This window comes from Argopecten irradians, chromosome 4 (assembly GCF_041381155.1).
Source record: "Argopecten irradians isolate NY chromosome 4, Ai_NY, whole genome shotgun sequence".
Taxonomy (NCBI): domain Eukaryota; kingdom Metazoa; phylum Mollusca; class Bivalvia; order Pectinida; family Pectinidae; genus Argopecten; species Argopecten irradians.
Window position 1 is genome coordinate 41,206,202 of NC_091137.1, and position 21,679 is coordinate 41,227,880.

Below are 21,679 nucleotides of genomic sequence, written 5' to 3' on the forward strand. Positions count from 1 at the left end.
ACTTTAAACACATGTTTAAATTTTAAACATTTTGAACAAGTATTTATGTATCAGCCATATTGATAAATATAATACAGAAGAAATACTGTTAAAAAAGATTTTTCTTTGATTTAAAATTTGATTGGGACACTCAGGATAATTAGTTTTTACAAGCATGTTGAAAGATACTGCACTGATAATATTGTCCTTTGTACATGCACTAAAATTTTACACTAAGGAAAATATCTTTTACCATATTTATTGTTAAAAGTATCCTTGGTGCCTGAAATGGTTTAAAAGAGTTTTGTTTTCCTAATTAGCATTTAATTAGGAAAAGAAAACTTTTGGATAAAAGAAGAATGCATAACAATCATTTAGAGTATTAATTTATTCTAGCAGTATTACATGTATTGCATTTTCAAGTTGTTACCATTCAATGAAATCTGCAGTTGTTACAATGAAAAGCACCAGCTCTTCTCAAAGAATAATTTCAATATTTTAGCAGACAGGAGAAGTCACTTATAGGCCTAAGGGTAAGGGGTTTCTTACCAACATAATTTTGGTATAATGGTTTACAGAATCTAAGCATTGTGATGACCCAGATCCTACCAGGATGTGTTGTATACTTCTACCTTTTCAAACATTTTAATGATTTTCCCACGGAGAACTATAATTCTTTCACTGTAATCTACTTAACCTGCGAGGCTGATTGAGTCAGAATATTACGTTTCCTTAGAGATGCGGTACCACAGCTGACAAAATCATTCATGTTTTACATCCCGAGAAAAAAACATATGCCGTAAACCCTTAACAATCTGCGCAGCGTTTAATACAATTTATTTTTTTGTTTGTGCTTTTTTCCCCCCATGACAGGACTTTTGAATGACTGCATGCTTTTATTCATTGTCTTACATTCCCAACAGAACTTGATGGAAACTTAAGTTCTTTTTTTTTCTCCTGAATGCTAACATTAAGTAACTGTTTTTTTCGACAAGCCATGACACATTTTGAAGATTGATTTCTTTTGCAATGAATACTTCTTTGCTTCTACATTCATTGCGTTTTCCTTAGCAAGGAAGGTGACTTTGTTTTTGTGTTGGTTTAGTTCTATGATAGTGTGTATTTTCACAGATTGGACTTAATGTTTGTAAGTCGGACATATGCTTACTATCCTGAAACATCATTAACACAACATATTATGTTATCATAGCTGAAAAGACATTTTGTGCCGAAATTTTTTTTCTGTTTAATTACTGGTGAGAGCTGAAATTTTAATCAAGAGTAACTCGACTTTTAAGTATCTATACACCTGTCCCGTCTTTAACTTGGCATGCTGGGAAGGGTTACTTCCTGTCGAGTGGAGTGTTGACATCTGTATGTCATGTGTAGTACGCACCCTACAATGGTTGTCTGTGGAAAACATCCCGCCTTGCTGCGGAAATACACATGTGTTAGTTTTAAAATGTTTATAATACTATTTAAAAACCTCCGAGTGAAATCTGCTGAAATCTGAGGCTGTCTCTGAATTGGTTTTCAATAATCTGCACTTTTGAAAAAAAAAAACCTGCTCTTTAACTATTTTATGATAATTTGCATGTTAAAATTCATAAAGATGAGAAATATATTACAATTATTAATTAATTTGTCTGAAACATCCCTTATCACTGCAGAAATACAGAAGTATTTGGTTAAAATCTACTGAAATCTAATTCAGTATCTGAACTGGCTTTCAAGAATCTGCATGCTCTTTTGGAACTTTCCAAACTGCTTTTTAACTACTCAATGATGATTTGCCAAACTTTATTAGAATGGGGAAGGTATTGCAATTGGTTTTAGCTTTCTTTATATCTTCGGTACAGTATTATAATGATGAGTGAAATTGAGATAAAGGGAGATAATCAAGTATCGACTCAGTAAGTGTACACTTTGCCATACTAGTATCACTTAGTGGAATTTCTCAGCAGTCTACTCTGTACCCATTTTACAATGAATATATTCAGCTATCAATGAAGTTTGGCTTGCTATTTCTTATATATATTTGTTGTTTAACTAAGATATAACAGAATAAAATTGGAAAATTACACAGAACATATAGATTTCATGGAAGGAAACATTCAGAGTTTATGTTTCATACATCTGTAGTGTTGAAATCAGTTCAGAAGTTATCAAATTGGTACTAATTTCTGACTCCTTGTGTTTGAAGTTAACATCATGAAACAAAACCAGGATCCTGGAATGTACTCGTTAAGTAAATGATATACTTTAGGGCTATAAACACTTACCTAGTGATTCATAAATCAGTCGTTAACACACCAGGGGGAGCCTATGTTGGTAGAAGGTAGCATTTGGGATTTGGGTAGGGGTTAGGACAAGGTTTAATGGAATCAACTGGTAGGGGTATAACCACTGGAAATAAGCCACTGGTAGAAGAGGGAGTAACAGTTGAAGGGGTATTTGATTAGAGATAGCAAATGGGACAATGGGAGAAAAGGGGTGCTACCACAAGAATTAGAATGAGACGCTAGATGTAGAGGAAAATTATTGTGAGTAGAAGACGTTAGGGGCTATGGGTCTGGAATCATTAACAGACAAGAAGTTAGGGGTCATGGGTCTGGGATCATTAACAGACAAAAAGTTAGGGTCTATGGGTCTGGGATCATTAACAGACAAGAAGTTAGGGGCAATGGGTCTGGGGTGATAAACAGACAAGAAGTTAGGGGCCACGAGTCTGGGATCATTAACAGACAAGAAGTTAGGGGCCATGGGTCTGGGATCATTAACAGACAAGATAGTTAGAATTAAAAAGGGGCCATGGGTCTGGGATCATTAACAGACAAGAAGTTAGGGGTCATGGTCTGGGATCATTAACAGACAAGAAGTTAGGGGCCATGGGTCTGGGATCATTAACAGACAAGAAGTTAGGGGCCATGGGTCTGGGATCATTAACAGACAAGAAGTTAGGGGCCATGGGTCTGGGATCATTAACAGACAAGAAGTTAGGGGCCATGGGTCTGGGATCATTAACAGACAAGAAGTTAGGGGCCATGGGTCTGGGATCATTAACAGACAAGAAGTTAGGGGTCATGGGTCTGGGATCATTAACAGACAAGAAGTTAGGGGCCATGGGTCTGGGATCATTAACAGACAAGAAGTTAGGGGTCATGGGTCTGGGATCATTAACAGACAAGAAGTTAGGGGCCATAGGTTAGGGATTATTAACAGACAAGAAGTTAGGGGCCATGTCTATCCTGACTTTGTAATTAATTCTATTATGTGTTACATTATTCCTGAAGTCTGATATAGTTAGGCACATCCTGAAATTCTAGATTTAAAAATGGTATCCTGTTAAACAGAGATATAGAAAGACTTTTACTGGTGTGGGAAAGGGGACAGAGGGGGATCATAGGGCCTGGGATTGGCAATGGAGGGTGATGGCCGATGGGGAGTATAAAATATGTAAAATATGCATTGTAAGGGAATGGGGGTAGGGGACATCTATGTGCTTTGGAAGGGGAGGGGAAGGTACATGTTTTGCTATGATCTTGTTTTCCACAATATTTTGGTGTGTGTATTGAAAATAGCTGTAAGTTCATTTATTTCTAATAACTATTTTTTCGGACATTCATATGTTTTTCATGACAAATCATTTGTAAGAGATTTCAGATAAATTATCTTTACCCCTTGTGACTTAGCTAACTCATTATTTAGTTGACTGATTGGCCTATCTGAGGAAGCATCTGTCTTATCTCAGCTGGAGGTAATCTTCAAACAGATAGTTAAAAAGCACATGGCCTCAGTCTTATAAAGGGAGGCAATTCAACATCAAGGCTATATAGTCAGTCTACATCATGGTTGATTTTTAGTCTACTGCTGCATTAAAATGATAGGCAACTCAACATTATTATGAAATAGAGATAAATCAATATCATATTTAGTTTATAAATTTTTGGCTTGTGAATTGAGGCAATTTAACATTATTCCATTGAAACTTTAAACTTATAAAGGGAGGCAAGTAAATATTCTTGTAAAAGGGAGATAACTTTATACCATGGGTAACATATCTTTCTATGAAATGATAAAGGGAGGTAATTCAGCATTACAAATGAGTTTAGCATTAAATGGAGAGAGTTGAGCATTACAAATGAGTTTAGCATTAAATGGAGAGAGTTGAACATTGGACAATGACTCAAGATAATTTGATTTTAATTTTAAAAAAATCTAAATTGAACTTAAAAATAAATTGTCATGCCAAATTTGAGACTAAGGAGCAAGATATGAGAGTCTAGCCCAGTATGCTTGCAAAAGGAAAAGATAGGTGTAATTATAATTGATGGTAAAGATAACAATTCTTGACCATTATTTGCTTTAAAGTGAACAGTCGGGCAAGGATGTCTAAAGTCGGTAAAAATGGTGTGAATGTATCCAGTATAATTTCTTATGAAACAGAAAAATAAAATCTCTCGCCAAAATCTGTCTGCGTACAAGAAATTAATTTAAAGTATAGGAATCCTAAAACGTCCTCCCGACTGACTATGTCCTTGACCATTTTAAACGCAGCCTCGCTTTCAATGCTTTCAACTTTCCTTTACTTTAATGGTCAGAACTGGAAACGAAGAACTTGGCCGTCGTATTAATATGTGAGAACTTTTGGAAGGACAATGAACGCATTTAGACTGGTTTTCTTTGCCCGACTATTCACTTTAATAAGATGTAAATATACATAACAATAAGCTTGGTGAGAGAAACAACTGCATTATTATTTTCACCTCTGAAAACCTGTTGAAGACAATTTTCCTTTATTTACAATATTCTTTCGTCGAAAAGAGACAATTTTACACGATATATTCGGAGAAAATTCAACATTATATTATTACTGTGAAGGGAAACAACTCCACATTATGTCATTATTGTAAAAGGAGACAATTCACCACTATATTATTATTGTAAAGGGAGACAATTCAACACTATATTATTACTGTAAAGGGAGACAATTCAATGCTATTGTACTGTAAAAGGAGACAACTCCTAATAATATTCTGTCTACAAGGAGAGAAATTTCTACATACTTTTCTCTTTATATAGGGGGAAATTCTACATATGGTAATATTATATCCGTAAAGGGAGACAATTGTTCACGAAATATTCTGTTTGTAAAGGAAGACAATTCTTAATAATATTTAATTTACATTTTAAACCAATATTTTCTAAACTGATAACATCAACATATGAAGGGAGATAACTGTGTTTACTGTGCTCTTTGATTTATCCACATCTTTACAATCAGGTTTCAGTATAAAGTTAACTCATTCACCCCTGAAGACACATATAGACTCTTCTAAATCAAAGACTAGACCAGTCCATTATGAAATTTCAGGGGTGAATGAGTTAAAACGTTGGTAAATTGCATGATCACCCCTAATTTGTGCCATCATTGTTTGATATATCTGGGCCTAACACCTGTTATAATTGAATCTGCCCCCCATCTTCTTCCTCAGCTACTTGTTACACAGTTGTTTGTCCTATCACAGGTGTTAATGTAATAGATAATCATCCTTGTCATCAGCGATGTTCTCATCTGGTGTCATTATCTGACTGGGTCAGTTTAAAATGTATATATCTGATGATGAGGGGAGCTACAGGGGTCAGAAGATATCATCTGTTCTGTCAAAGCTTTTGGGGATGTGGATCTGGGATCAGTGGCTATCATCTCGCCTGTCAGACACATCAACCAAAACTATTTATAACGCTTCTTACAAACCCCATATCACCTATAAAAAGTTACATAGAATTCCGAGGGGATACTGTTACTATATTGAAGTGAACTCCCCCCTCCCCTTACTAAACACATTATCAATAAATATTTGCCTCTTCCTAAAAAACCACTAACGGAAATGGTCCAACTTGTTATGCTTATCTGATGTTCGTGTTACCCTGATGGGGTGTATGTCGCAGTAGGGGGTGTTACTGTATGATAGGGAGACGGTGGGGAGCAAGTCTTGATGACAACTGACATTCATGACAGTGGTTTTAATTATTTCATTCCATTTATTCCCCTACGTCAGCTGTAATATAAGTATATAAATGTAGACAAAAAATCTCAGGCCAGCCAGTGTAGGGTGATGAATGCACACATTTTCTGCCATATATCTCGGCAGACATCTGTACTGTAGGGACCCTATGGCTATATGTACAGAACTTCATGTGGTCGGGGAATTATGGAAATGTACAGGATAAAAACAAAAAAGTTTTTAAATCTTTGTAATTTCACATAAAAGGAACAGTGTGTACAGGTTATCCTTATAAAAAAGGAGGAGATACAAACTTTTTTCTGGAATTATAACGGAATGCGACTTTGGTACAGGTCGTGGGTCAGTGTTGAGGACAAAAGCCCACCTAGTCGGTGTCAGACACAGGTCATGGAAAAGAGATTATGGATGACTTGTAGAACAGGGTCTGACAGTGTGTACAGAAACCCTACTACAGAAACCCTGGGACGGTCAAACTCAGGATGACTTGTAGAACAAGGACTTGCAGTGTGTACAGGAACCCTACTACAAAAACCATGGGACGGTCAGACTCAGGATCAATATAAAACCTGATTAATTATAGGATGTTTTGGGAAGGTATATTATAGCCAGAGTTAATTGGATATTGTGTGAATATGATGGTTTATCCATTATGTTGTTCAGTCTGTATAAATGACCATCAAGGATATTACCAGGGTTATCACCTGTTGATTGAGTCGTGAATCTGCATGCCTCAGTGATAAAGAGAGCGGCAACTATTGTAAAAGGGATGCTAACTTGGTGAAGGATAATATCATAGTGATAAAAGACACCATCTTGATAACAACCACTGATTTGATAACCAAGACATATTTTTGTTGCAAAACGACACTTCCTTGGTGAAAAGACATCTACCTTGGTGAAAAGACATCATTTTGATGACAAAAACACTAATTTGATGACAAAGACACTACCTCGATGAAAAGACACTACCTTGATATACAAAACACTACTTTCATGACAAAGACTACTTTCATGACAAAGACACTACCTTGGTGAAAAGTTGTCATTTTGATGACAAAGACAATAACTTGATGGCAAAGACATCGCTTTCATGACAAAGACACTACCTTGATTAAAAGACACCACCTTTGTTACCAAGACACTACCTTTATGAGGAAGACACTACCTTGGTGAAAAGACGTCACTTTCATGACAAAAACAGTACCTTGATGACAAAGACATCACCTTTGTGACACCGATATCATCTTGAAACAGAGATACTTTCTTCTGAAGGAAACATTATATCTGTGTAGGAGACAATATTCTGGTAAAGAGAGAGTAAATCCTTGGAAATGTCGAGATACTACACCTCTCTGGGTGAGACACTCCTTCGGTGACAAATAACGTGTGGTGGTACTAGACACCTAACCCTATGTAGACTGTACCTTTCCAACACTGTGTTATAGATATGGAGCCGTCGTCAGACCTGTTCCCCTATGTCCTAGGATGGTAAGTCGTGTAATTATACATTTAGTTATATAAGGAGATAATTCTCATGAAAACTTAAAATCTGAAAAGTGAAAGCCTAGTGTCCTAGGGTTTGATTTATACTCTTGGTGTTTAGTACAGGTAAAGTAGCATGGCTTCATATTAAAAAAAAAAAAAAAACATTTATAAAGAAACAGTTAGAAGAAAGACCTGAATTTTACGTGGTTGTTTTGTTAAATCATAACAGGTAATTTACTTAAACCCAATGTGAAGTTCTATCTTACCTGTGAATTTTACACAGGATATAAAGATCGCCATCATATGCAATTTGTGGGTATTTTTGATATTTTTTCTGTTCATTATAAAGCCAATGTGACTGTGCATTTCAGTCATTTTGATTACTCGACAGTAACATGTGAAGTGATAGGCCGAAATTTTTTTTTATTTGTACATGCATATGCAAAGTTTTCCCATACAGTTGGATTAAAAAAATTTAACTAAGGTTTTCTGTTTGGAAAAAAAGAGATCGCCATGTTGTAGGTTTAGGAGATAAACTTTGTAGGTTTTTTTGGTCCCTGACATATGCCAGGGAATGGAAGGTGAAGAGTTATCATGTCATCTGGCTGTGCTGATCTTCTCTGGTACGATTACCACGGTGGTAAACTCGTTATAGAGTGGCCATGTTGTGTTGACAACCAGACCAATTTAATTCAATTAAAACATGATGTCTGTAGATCGGATACAATGAGAAGGTTGAGAAGCAGGAACTTGAATTTTGGGTTTGTATCTATCTGAACAGCATTTCATTTGTATATTTGCTCACAAGTATATAATAATCTCAAGAATTTAATTAATATTGAGTCGGAAGAAATTATTAGCTGCTTTGGATGCGTGAGTTGGACTTGCTGAGTGGGGTTATCTTGTGATTTCTGGTGCTGGGACTGAAAGACACAGGTAATACACTGTACTTTGTGTGTTGTCTATGATTTGATTTTTTTCTACTTAACACATCCATTTATGATGAAATACGTAGTGTGGGTAGCGTATTTGTATTCTAAACTTCGGTGGTAACATATTGCTGAACGCAATCACATATTTCTTATTTATGTCGGCCTATAAATCATAAAAATATTCTGATGAATCATCATTACTCAAACATCAGTTTTTTAGAACAGGCAAGTTTTATTTGTTTATTTACTCGCTTTTCAAGATAAAATTTTGTAAATAATCAAAGTGTATAGTATAGAGATGGGTTAAAACCACTTGCTCCATGTGTATGAATCACCCAGTTGTTAGACATCATAATGTGCGTGTACATTTCATAATAATCCTTGACAACTTGCTCCAAAATTACTGAAATGTAAAAAGATTGTGGTGGCCGAGTGGTTAAAAGATGCCTTGACATATTACCACAAGCTCTCAACCTCTGGGTGATGAGTTGGAATCTTATGTCTAACTAATCAAACCAGAAATAAAATATAATTTTTTGCAAAATTTTAAGTTGAAAATAATGTCCTTTACAGTATATTTGGCCACTGACAACTTCTCTTTAAGTTGATCTGTTTAAAATTCAGCTATGGGCTAAAAATGTGTCAGACATTTGTATAATGTTTACCTGTTCCATTTGCATACAAAACAAAATTAATGTCCTATCACTGTTTACACTAAAAATTACGTAATCTAGTTTTTTGTCACCGACAATCCTATTTATTGGACGTCATTGTATGGATACATAGAAATGGTCTGGTAATTTTTACCTCGTATTAAGTGTCTCGGGATCATATCGTGTTTTGTTGTTCAGATATTTACAAGGTAATTCACACCCACTTATAAAATTGATTTTTGAAAAGAAAGTTGAAAGCCAAAACCTGAGTTAGTTTAAAGACCATTATTTGTTAAAAACTCTTTTAAAGCGGAATTTTGGATTTGCTGCTAGTTGATCATAAAAGCTTTTCAATTCTAGAAGTTTTAAGCAATAACATTAATTTTGAAGTGGTAATAACAGTTACATGTAAAGCGAATTGAAGGGAAAAATGACTTGAGCAAGTCTCTGTCACAGACATCTTGTGATATATATAGTTTCCACATGAGTGGTGGTGTGGGGAATGTCACAGAAAGGATAGGGCAGGGGATAGGACCAGCCTACACCTTGCTACAGAACATAGGATTAGCATATATAATTTTAGAAATTTCTTGACAATTGGGAACATGTGGTATAGGTGAGCCTGTGGTCTTCCTGGGGGAACTCTGGCTTTCTTCCAACTTCCAAACCAGGCGCTCTGGACCACTGTTAAAAGGAAATGTAAATAAACAGCTGGTATCATTTAAAACTAGATGTTATCTACTTCAGTATAAATTCTCTATTTAAATTTTCTGCTATTTTTGTGTCTAGCCGCTAGTTATAGGACATGCATGGACACCTTAGAGATGTATTATCCTCTAAGTCTTGTTATGTTTACTGTTTAATGTCTTGGAGCTTCAAAGTGTAGGTAAAAATTACATATTTAGGTATACGGTTTGTATCCCTCGGCCATCGTGGTCCGCACCATCAATACATATGTTTGGACAAAATTAAGGAAAGGAAGTTTAAATATTGGCCTGGAAATGTGAAAAGGAGACAGGTACAGAAACGATTTGTGGTTGGATGGCGTGTCAAAATGATAGAAGACCTATCAGCCCGTAATCACTGACTTTGTACCTGAGTATGTCATTTTCCCACCTGTCGTAATGGATACATTCACGTGGCTCTCCAACACAAATAAACCATGCTCAGAATTGTTCATTATGAAAAGTTAAGTAGTTTTGTGCGAATGTCTAAAACCTGTCAAGTTTACTCAAGGGTGCACTCTATGTAAGAAATGTACACACCTCGTTACTCTCGGCCTCTCGGATAACGAAATCCAAACAAAAACTGAGCTAAGATTTCATTTTTTGTCGTGTGTTGTACGTACCCGATCAGGGTATCTGATTACAGGCGTTACCTGTCGTTGGTTATCTGCCAGTCAGAACCTTAGGGGTATATAGGTACGTAACTGAACAACAATCTACCCCAAACAACCTCTGTACCAAACATGGGATTACTTGTGTAACTTTTATACCGCTAGGTACCAGGATTTATACATCAAGGTAAGCTTTAGTATTGTCTAGGTACCTTAATTACAGGTGTGCTATATACCTATGTACATCACCTGTGACAGGTGACTTGACGAGTTTCAGTGATGAAGCACTTATCTTTGGACTACAGTTTTAAAATTGAAACATTAATTTACTGATAACCAGTTCGCAGGTATAACCGCATATATATATACCTGTACGATATACACATGCAGTTACACCTGTAAATCTTCAGGTGTGTTTAATATATGCAGTTTTATGCATGTATGATATTTTAGTTGCAATAAATTATGTGTAGTAGTAGATTACATGATATAGATCCAATATAGATATTTTGTATATCACAAGGCCGGAGGAAAAGTATATATTGTACAATGTATAGGACCAGGTAAGTAACGTATTTGACTTTTTTCAATATTTACTGTATTCTATTGTCTGTGCCATTGATTGCGACCTGTAAAGTTGTTAAATATAGCACAGATATGTATTATCAGACGTCCGTCAGACAGTAGAGGTTAAGGCGACGAGAATTTAACATTGATATAAGGACACTGCTATATTTCTATCTGAAAACGACACAAATCACCGGTGAGTTGTTGTACAAACTATGTATTGTAACTGTTGTTTAGATTGTCGTTTTAGAATTATAACTGTTGTTTAACTTAGTCGTCCCAGATTCATTCAACTGTTAAATGTATTTACAGTACTTAACGTCTGACCTACATTTACGTGCCACATATGACAGCTGTTTTGGGGTCGTAGATTTTCTCTCACCTGCTGTCTGCTACATCAGGATTTCAGATGTTGATTCGAGGTGAAACTAATTCTGTGTTGTATTGAGGGAATATTTGAAAAATGACTTTGACAGGTGATAAAAAGTTGAACCGATGCTAAATTATATACGTGTAAAAGATCTTATAACCTATCTGACTTAAAGTTCACTGTAACTGTTAAGGATCTTGGACCTGTCTGGCTTGCCAGTGTGAAAAATATAAAACATATAAATTGTGTCAAAAAGATTGATTTTTTCCAATTAAATCATACAAGAATATGTATCAAAAAGATTGATTTTTCCCAATTAAATCATACAAGAATATATAAACTTACAATATATCACAGGAGTCTCTCAAAATGTTTATTTGACTAAGAACAAGTCTTTTATCATTTATAGATATATCATGTATTCTCCCACTCCAAATAGATTTTGTGTAAGGTAAACTGTCGTCTGCACACTGCAGACTCTGCTACTATCAGTCTATAGAAGCTAAAATAGGCTATCAAACGATATGTATTTGTACAAGGTAATTTACAGGTGTGTTTAAAACTGGCCTAGATATCATGAGTGGCTTTAGATAAGGTACTACACGATAAATAGTTAGGATTTATATATGCAACCCAAACAACTACTGGTCATTCACGTCAGGTATGTTGATCGACTGCGGTCGGTCATTCATATTTCACGGGTAGTAGAGATATTCTTAATGTATCAATAATTGTCAGCTGATTGTGGTCTAAAAGTGGGTCGAATATTGAGTCTAAGGCCTTTAATTGTAGGTGAGAAGTACTTGTAGTCTATCCATAGAGTAGTGACTTAAATTGTTTCAAACTAGGGGGAGATAATTTGTGCACTTTGATATTGTTTTATGTCCAATAGAAAGCCATGGTTATAAAGGATATGACAGGTTTTAATAGCGGATGGAAATTGGAGTACCCTGAATAAAACCACCGACCAACAACTGGCATCTAGGAAAATGCTTCATACGGGTCTTGAACTAAATGCCTCCAAGATGTATATTAAAATGTCTATTTATTTCAAACAAAAAAGGTTGGTGACTGCATGTGCATATATCCCTGGAAAATTAATTTGGCTTTTAACTTTAGGGTATAAAATCAAAATCAAATATACAAGCATACAGGTTTTATTACATTAAGATGTGAGAAACTCTAAAATCACAATGAAAACCAAACCTGTATGATTAGTAGCAATGACTGTTGTTTATAGAAACAATGGTTTTGTTTAAAGGTTATCTGTCAAAGTCCACATAAATGTTATAATTGGTAAGAAAGTTTACATCAATGTATGTAGGTCGCTGATGTCATCTTTGTTATATTTTGGCAGTTATCATTGGTTGTCACAAGTTTGTTTTAAAATGTCATACAGCATGTTTATCTTGGGAAAGTTCATAATTACTAGACAATGACAATATTTTATTCTCATAAACAAAGAAAATAGAGAATAAAAATACAGGACACATTATATATTGGTTTAGTTGAGTATGATGGACATTGATTGGATGTTTGTATCGGGTATAGATCTTAAAGTGAATTTACTAGAAACAGAATTCATGTTTGTATGTGTGGCAATGTATAGGAGTATAATTGAAAATTGGTGAGATTATGAATTGGAAGCGTATAATGAAAAGGTAAAGAAGAATTAGGCTGCGCCTCCGCAATCTATTTGAGTGGTTCAGATGTCCAGATATATTACGTACCACAAGCCCTCCACCTCTGAGTCATGAGTTTGAATCCCATGTGGGGCAGTTGCCAGTTACTGATTGTTAGTTGGTGATTTTTCTCTGGGTACTCTGGCTTTCCTCCAACACCTAAATCTAATATGTCCTCAAATGAACCTGGCTGCTATTAGGACATTAATAAAATGAAAATAAAATATTATAGGACCCTTTCATTTGTGGATATGAAGGATAGGGATATTCTACCTGAGGGTCACAAAATGTTGTAAAACCTGAGGCTTGACCATCAAATTATTTTTCCACATCTTGAATCTAAGATTTCAGGTGAAAAGACATGATATGTACAGGGGTATAGTGAAATAGAAGTTTTTGATATTGAAAACAAACATTAACTAAGGATTCTATTTGTTACAAGAATAGAATCATATTAATTGTGTTGTGTGCCCAAGTTATTCGGAAGGAAGGAAATTCCATGTCAGCTTTGTGTTGAAATTTGAGATTTCGTTCTTGTCAAGCATTACTTCCTGTAATTTTGTACAGAGGAGTACTCAGGGATCTATTGATATAGACGTTATTAAGAAAAATTAATGGTTATATACATGTAAACAGTATCAGGTTATCAGGAAATACCAAGTAATTTGCTGTGCACTTTACCTTTATCAGGAAATACCAAATAATTTGCTGTGCACTTTACCTTTAAGGCCAATACAAGTTAAGGTTTTGGTTACTTGCAGGATAAAACTAACAATAGTTACTCTTGAAAACAAAACATTCAACTCTTCTAGATCAGATATTAGACCATATATTACATAAATCACACCATTTGAGTGTAAAAAGCATAACATTTCTTTGCCTAAGTAAATATGCCTAAGAAAAAAATTCAGTATTTCAATTTCAATCTTAAATGCATGGAGGAGTTTGAAGAACTTAACCTGTGAAAAAATTAAATGATTGTGAATCAAGTACCTGGTAATTTCAGCTGATACTTACTTACAATTCTGCAGTAAAATCTAATGTACCTAGAGCCTGTGAGTCCTTGAGCCCTCTTAGACCACAACCTTAAATAATTATCATCACAGGGACTTGAAACATTCTCATGACTATAAGAGTGAGAAGTTTATCCAGCATCAAACTCAGGGGTCCCCTTTTATGTACCAAAAACCTGATATACTGCTGTGACCCAGAGTCTGACCCACTTTAGTAGTCTTGTCGTTTAGGGTTCTAATATGTTCTAATAAGAGGTACTATATTTCAATTTTTGTGAGTTTTGTCAATGGAACCCAGCTGTCATCATCAAGAGCCAATTAATGGTCAAACTTTGAGGTATTTTGTCCGGGGTCATGAAAACCTGCCAAGTCCCTGTGTTTATGTGTAGCACCTGTATGTACTATATATTTGTGTATCTATAGTGATGATGTTTATTTTTACATACACTCACATAAATTGTGTATTGCTTCAACTGGTTTATATTTGATCTTACAGAAATATACTTATAACCATGTAACACCTGTAGTCTGTATCAGAACATCGGCACCAGCAACCTGTTCTGTATCTTCATCGCCATGTCTCATCATTCTGGGAATCGGATCTGAAGATTTTTTAAATACCTATGGGAGGTCCCATGTGTATCTGTAAAATCGGCATCTGTATACTAGTTCAGCTACATTGATAACATGTTCAGAACTAACTACAGGGCCCTGTATGTCCCGATTCAAGATAGTTCCAACATAAAAAACACCTCAACTGCCTTCTAAAGATGGGTCGATAGCTAGATATATGTTAGATATTAAAAAAAAACATCCAGATTTTGAAAAATCTTGTAAGTTGCCTGAGTCATCATTTTTCGGCAGCTTTACTTGAATGGTCCCCCCTCCACTCCACACATGAAGTGATGAGAAGGCAAATATAGTAACCATTTTCCCTTGTCCTAGCTCCTTGTTCCATCTCTATCTAAGTGTCACAGCATTTATTTATATGTGGATCGAGGTGGAAACATTTACATGTTTTACAGATATCTATAGCATAAAGATAAATATCCAACAGTAAAATTTTGTCACTGTGTGGCACAAATTCAATGAAGACTACATTTCTAAAACTATGTAGTCTAATATAAAAAGAAAAAAGAAGAAATAAGACTTGTCGAAGTAACGGAATCAAAGAAACATTTTATTTCATTTTTCTCTGACTTCTGCAGACATTTTGAACATAAAAGTGCTGAGTTGCTATGGAAGAGATGATGTGTTACAGGAACCACTGTACTCTTATACACATTTATGGTCCAGGTGGAACTCTTTGATAACGAAAAACATGAAAGGTACAAGGAGTTATATTTCAAAACTATTTTGAAGTTAAATTGCTGCTTTAAAGTGTAGTGGTTATATTTGTAATTTTCTTTAAAAGAAATGAATTTCAAATTTTATTCACAAAAAAAAATTAATACATGTACCAGTTTATATTTTGGGATATATGTTTTAAAATCACATGTTTATATTAAGAACAGTGAAGGTCAAGGTTAAATGGCCATTCCAGTGCACTGCCTTTCAACACTGCACCATATTGTGCAGTTGTATGCATTGATGGTGCACACAAAGAACAGAGTCATCAAATAAGTTTGATCCGATTTCTGTTTTTGATATCTGACAATGTTGATGTTAGATAAGATCAGAGAATGTATAATGAATTCTTTGGGCTTAAGACCTGAAGTCACAATGATGAATCCTATTGGGGGTTTTAGCATTTCATTTAAAAAGATATATTTCCCATGCAAGGAATTTTTTGAAAAATTGTATTGGGTGTTCTTTATGGAATATCTGCAAATTCTATGGTGTACGTGTGTTAACTTACCGTATTCGACCTAATAAGCGCTCATGTCCCTATAAGCGCCCCTCCCCCTTTTTGAGGCCTCGATTTCAATTGCCCAGGCATAAATTTAGACCAAAACTACACAAAAATGTACAGATTTCGTTCTATTAGCACCTTTTCATTCTTTTAAATTTGTATACGCCCTGGGCGCTTGTTGGGTCAAATACGGTAATTAAAAAAAAGTCAAACTAATATACTATAAGACACCTGTCTATAAAGAACAGAAATCACAACTTATTTTGTGCTACTCTGTAAATGGACACCTGTCTATAAAGAACAGAATCATCAAAACTTCATTGGTGAATTTTCTATATAACTGACCTCTGTATAATGGACACCTGTCTATAAAGGACAAACTTCATTGGTGAATTTTCTTTTGACCTCTGTATAATGGACACCTGTCTATAAAGAACAGATCATCAAACTTCATTGGTGTCCTTTATATAACAGACCTCTGTATTGGACTGATAAAGGACGGTTTTACAATGTCCTTTGGTGTCCTTTTTACAGTTTGATAATACATACTAGCAGTTAATCTTTATGAATGATCAATTTTTGATAATTAATTGATTTTTTTTTCTTTTTAAATAAATGATAACAGAATGAAAGATATAAAGTCAAATCATGTGTGTTTTATAATAAGTGTAAATTTCACACTTGGATGAGAGAGCATGGGCTTAAGTCATAGTCTTATGAATCAGCCTAATTAAAAAGCTTATTATACAATACATGGCACTAGTCTTCGTGAGAGAATATTTGATCAATACATGGCAGTAGTCTTCGTGAGAGAATAATCGACCACGATAATCAGGTTGATCTGATTAACAAAATAAGATTACAACACCGATATTACAGAATATTACAGAAATCATTTTCTGCTCGGTTGGTGGCGGTCACTTTAGTTCTTTGATGTCCTGTTGGTGTCCTAAGGCAGATTAACTGTTGACCAAGTTAGCGGTCAGTTGAAAGCTAAAATCCGTCTTATAATACCTCTATTGTAGATGATCAGTCTCGGTTTTTTACCCAAGGGAAATAAACACCTTAACTTGAACTGAAAAATAAACAGTTAAGGCTATATATGTGTGAAAACATCTGTCTGCCATGGGAGATAACTCTTGTTCAAATTCAGTTAAAAATTATGAAATACTTTTAGAAAAAAAAATCCAACATAGTTGCTTATCATATCTTTCATGTTTTATTAGCAAAATAAATTTCTAATGCATTAATTGTTGTAGACTAAGGAAGTGTTTGTGTTCTTGTTTAGGATCAGTGTCATTTTGTTTCTTTAAACACCCCGCTATGCTTGTCGTAAAGTTTTCCTTTGTTATCATTGAAAAAGCAAACCATGAAATTGAGTTGTTACCTCAGCCCTAAGGACAAGAATTAGTCTGGTATTAAGATAAGCCCTATACATTTGTTATGGTCTTAACTACCCTGATAATTCCTATTGGAAAATAATGGATTAGTCCTTGGATTGCTTAGCATATTCCATTTAGGAAACATAGGGGTATTTGTGATCTTATTCAAATTGAATAGACATTGGTCATCCAAAACTTGAAGTGGTCAGTTCTAATTGACCCTATAAGTTGGATAGGGTAGTTGACAATTTAAGGCCAATGTGTTGTGTAGATTTCTAATATCTTAGGTAATCATATGTATTATAGTCAGTGTATACTTAACACACAATGGAAAGTGAAAAAGATGAAGTGGATATAGGGGATTTTGATCTTGATTGGGATGTAGTTGGTGAAGATTCGGAGAAATCTGAAGATGAGTAAGTTATGTGGAATTACACACTGATACCCTTTGTATTTTTCTTTCAATTATGTAGACAGGACAGAAAAAATTATCTACAAAATTTTATCTATAGCAGAATGATCCAGCAGGTGCTACATCTTCTGATTTTGATGTCTCAAAGGAGGCTGGGAAAGACAATACTGTATTGCTTATTGTTGGTTTCGTAAGACATAGCTTGTGTTTTTGGCCAAAATTTTGCTTTCTTGTTGTAATACAGCCAAATCTATAAAGGACACCAAAGGGACAAAGCAAAGATATCCTTTATAGACAGGTGTCCTTTATACAGAGGTCAGTTATATATAGTAAATTGCACCAAATGGAGTTGACGAGTCTGTCCTTTATAGGCAAGTGTCCTTTATATAGAGGTGTTCTTTATAGCACGTTTGAATGAATCTTGACAAAGCATGCAATATACCCTGAACACCTAAAGCCTGAAAGGACTTTATCCAATTGGACAACTGAGACCTTATAGGGTTGTGTGGGTAAGTGGGTCAAGAGGGACAGAATTTAGGGACCAGACAAGGGGTCGAACCTCGACCCTTTCAACTGTAGACTGTCAGGCTGTCAGGCTCTATCATAGACTTACCTGGACATTTAAGATCGATCCCTTGAGGAGACCCTGTAGTAGGGGCACAGATTTTTGTGACACAGTATCAGAGAAATGTGTGGCCATGGCATTGTAAACATCTGTGACCATGTAAGGGTTTGTGGGGTGGGGTGTCTACATAAACAGCCTGATGAATATGGATATTGATTTTTGACAGCTGGTGCATATGGCCATTTTGATGGATTTCAATATTACTTTTCATTATTCAACGGGATAGGTTCAGAAAAAAAAATGTTATGAATGAACGATTCAAACTGAGGAAAGGCGTCCATATTACAAAGTTTATGGTACCCACTTGATCATAGATAGATACGATACCTGTAAGATGTGTGGATGGCTACGCTAGGCTTGTTGTGGTTATTGTAATTAGTACAATAGGGTATATGTGTCAGGTAGGTGTGCAGTATAGCGGGTAGGTGTTTAAGCTGTACTTATCTGTCTAACAAGGCGCTATATATATACACCTTTATTTATATGCACTCAAAGGCTCTTCATAATGCTCAGTTTGTACATGTTAAACAAATTAAGAGAGGAATTTTTTGCGCGTTAAGTTAAATAGTAAAACCAAGTCTTTGCTTGTAAAAGGAAATTGACGCTGCATGAAGGTAGGTTACCTGTTATTTACCTGTAATTTACCTGTTGTTTACCTGTTATGTACATGTAATTCATATGTAGTGCTCAATAGGTAGGTATACAAATATTTGAATTCAGATCATAATGTTTGTTTAACATGCCTATGTAACAGGAGATGAGAAAATGTAGTAGCCAGACTGGTATTCAAACCCGGGACTTCCAAACACTAGCCGAATGCTCTCCCGTTGAGCTGACAACCTCTGTCACCACTACTGTATAACACGGTTATAAGATAACAGCTGATAGAGAAATTGATATGATAACATTAGCATAAGTATAAAGGATAATAAAAGCTATTAATCCATTATAATTTGATTTACTTTCCTCATTATTATAATTGATCAGTGTGGTGAAATTAACGAGCGTTACAGTGCTCCTGCGTGTATTAGAGTCTGGTGATCGATCAATCCTTACTGAAGAGTCATTATCATTGATAAAAACCATCAGGGTTGTGACGACATTGATCCTACAGTGAAGTAGATTTAGTATAATTATATATTAATTACACTATGAATATTCCATTGTGATATATTTGAACATGCTTCGTCATAATAATGGAAATTGATTAGCCAATAATTTTGAATAATAGATTTAACTGTTTACTTATGAAATGTATTATTGAGCTAAATTATAGATTTCATAATGCTCAAATGAAATTGTCTGATGTACATTTCATGTCATGATATTACAAGCATACTTTTTGTCAGGTATTAGAATTTTTTGTGTGGATTGTCTCCCTTGAATTAAGAAACGTGAGATGGTTATAGACAACCAAGGAATTTTACATACATAAACTGGGTGTGTTTTATTTATGGTAAAATGAGATAAATTTGACATTTAGGTCCTGCAGCCTGATATGAAAAGTTTTACTACTTGTGACTCGGGGTTTGGGTCATACATACAAACTACTCCTTTAGCTTGTCATGTGTTACTGTGGGGTGTCAAATATTTGTGGTTCACAGATAGCTTTGGTTTGCTGGTCAACCATGAAAATTAATTCAGCTAATGAATTAATATGTATAAGCAGAATGTAATAGTATGGTCATAGTTTTGAAGGGTCTTGAAATCACTGTTACATATTATATATGTTTACGTTAGACTGGCCACCAGACCCTAAGTTGTTGATAAGACTTTCTCAGCAGTATTTAAATACTAGATTTGAAACTTTGTCTAGAATCAGGCATTTCACAAAGACAAAAATTATCAAGCCAATTGATAGCAATGATTTTAATATTATAGAGACCGGGGGGCGAGTCTTAAGACTCACTTCAGCCGAGCCCCTTTTGACAGACATCAGTTTTCTAATTATGCATGATGTTTTTCTGAATCCTCCTGCAGAAACTGGAAACCTTGAACATGTAATTTTATAGATAACACTCTCTATAGCCCTGACTGAGTATTGCCCTTATTGTCAAAATAAAATACGCTAGAAGGGTGTGTACCAGTTATGTAATGTATGGGGACAGATAAAAACCTTTATCTGAGACAAGAGTTACCTCCCATTGGTAAAGTGCAGGTGCACACCAGGGGTGCCAGGTCAGAGATAGCTCGCGGAACTTCAGCCTTGAGGTGTACGAATCTGGTATCAAATATAACATTATTGAATAATATAGGGTCTGTTATACTGATAAAATGTTAAAGTTTATAGATGTTGTGGTTTATTTTCATCACGGGAACTCTGATTATATAAATAGATTGATGGATTTTACACTATCAAAAATTGGTGAGAATTATTTATTGGCTATTAAATTCAGAGATAGAAAGTTAAAATATCAGACAAAGATGATAAAACGATGAAAATTGACAAAGTTATGTGATACAGTATGTAGGTTTATGGGGTTTGAGCTAATTAACATTCATGGCCACAGTTATTATATCTTGAACTCACCTGGTGTGAAAATGTGAATATTTTTCACGCAAGATATCATTTTCGATACATCAAACAATGAAGGGTAGTGAAAGTTTATGTCCCAGGGAGATTTTGGGACCATTATGGACTGAAACTATGTGAATGTTTGTATTTCTTGTTCAGTGTTGTGTAAAATAAACAATTATAGACAAAACTATGTCACAGAGAGGTTGACTACAGCACAGCAGCCGAACCCTGGCCAGCAGACAACAGTCGGCTTCTGTCGGGGGGAGGTCACAAGGGCGAAAACTTGGTAGATTTTAACATCTGAATGTTGATGTATTGAGTGTTAAAAGGTAGAAATCGGCCAAGAAAGGAATGGAACTCAACTTGCAAGGTTACAAAACCAACAGCACATGGCTGGATGGATTCTAGGTCATTAAAATTGGATGATACTTGAGATGTGACAAAAAACATAGAAGATTTGGAAACTTTTATGGGGAGAAGTTGCAAAGTTTCCATATTGTGATGTGTTGAAATACAAATTTCTTTACCAGCGAAAGCTTGAGTGTATTTGACAATTATGTCATAAACGTGGATCAGGAGTCAACCAAGACCATGAGAATGTTTTTTTATCTAAAATACCAAAAGGACATGAACAGTTGGTCAGAAACATTGGACATCAATATGAATGTGGATGTATGGTGATAATTTGTTCATCTGAGAGAAATTGCTATTTCATACTGAAAGGAATGCCACAAGCTGTCTGAAATGGACAACTAATTTTGATGACATATGAGTAAAAACAAAATTGTTGTCACGAGTGTCAAAACATCACATTATTTTAGTAATTGAAGCTCTAGAGGATGAA

The 21,679-nt window shown here is 35.1% G+C and overlaps 1 protein-coding gene across 10 annotated transcripts in view; it reads left to right on the top strand.

Moving 5' to 3' along the window:
- LOC138321684 (breast cancer anti-estrogen resistance protein 3 homolog) overlaps positions 1–21,679 on the top strand; it is a 75,441-nt gene that overhangs the window by 25,431 nt on the left and 28,331 nt on the right. Inside the window, exon 1 of one of the 10 annotated variants that reach the window (XM_069265558.1) lies at positions 7,094–7,496. The exons of 5 other annotated variants lie outside the window; for them this stretch is intronic. In XM_069265558.1, the coding sequence (XP_069121659.1) occupies positions 7,456–7,496 (41 nt within the window). In that variant the 5' untranslated portion in view covers positions 7,094–7,455. Of the gene's footprint in view, positions 1–7,093; positions 7,497–10,448; positions 10,602–10,948; positions 10,978–11,078; positions 11,178–18,784; positions 18,932–21,679 lie in introns of those variants that run through there. 4 more of the 10 variants (XM_069265562.1, XM_069265561.1, XM_069265564.1 and 1 more) reach the window with 4 other exon arrangements.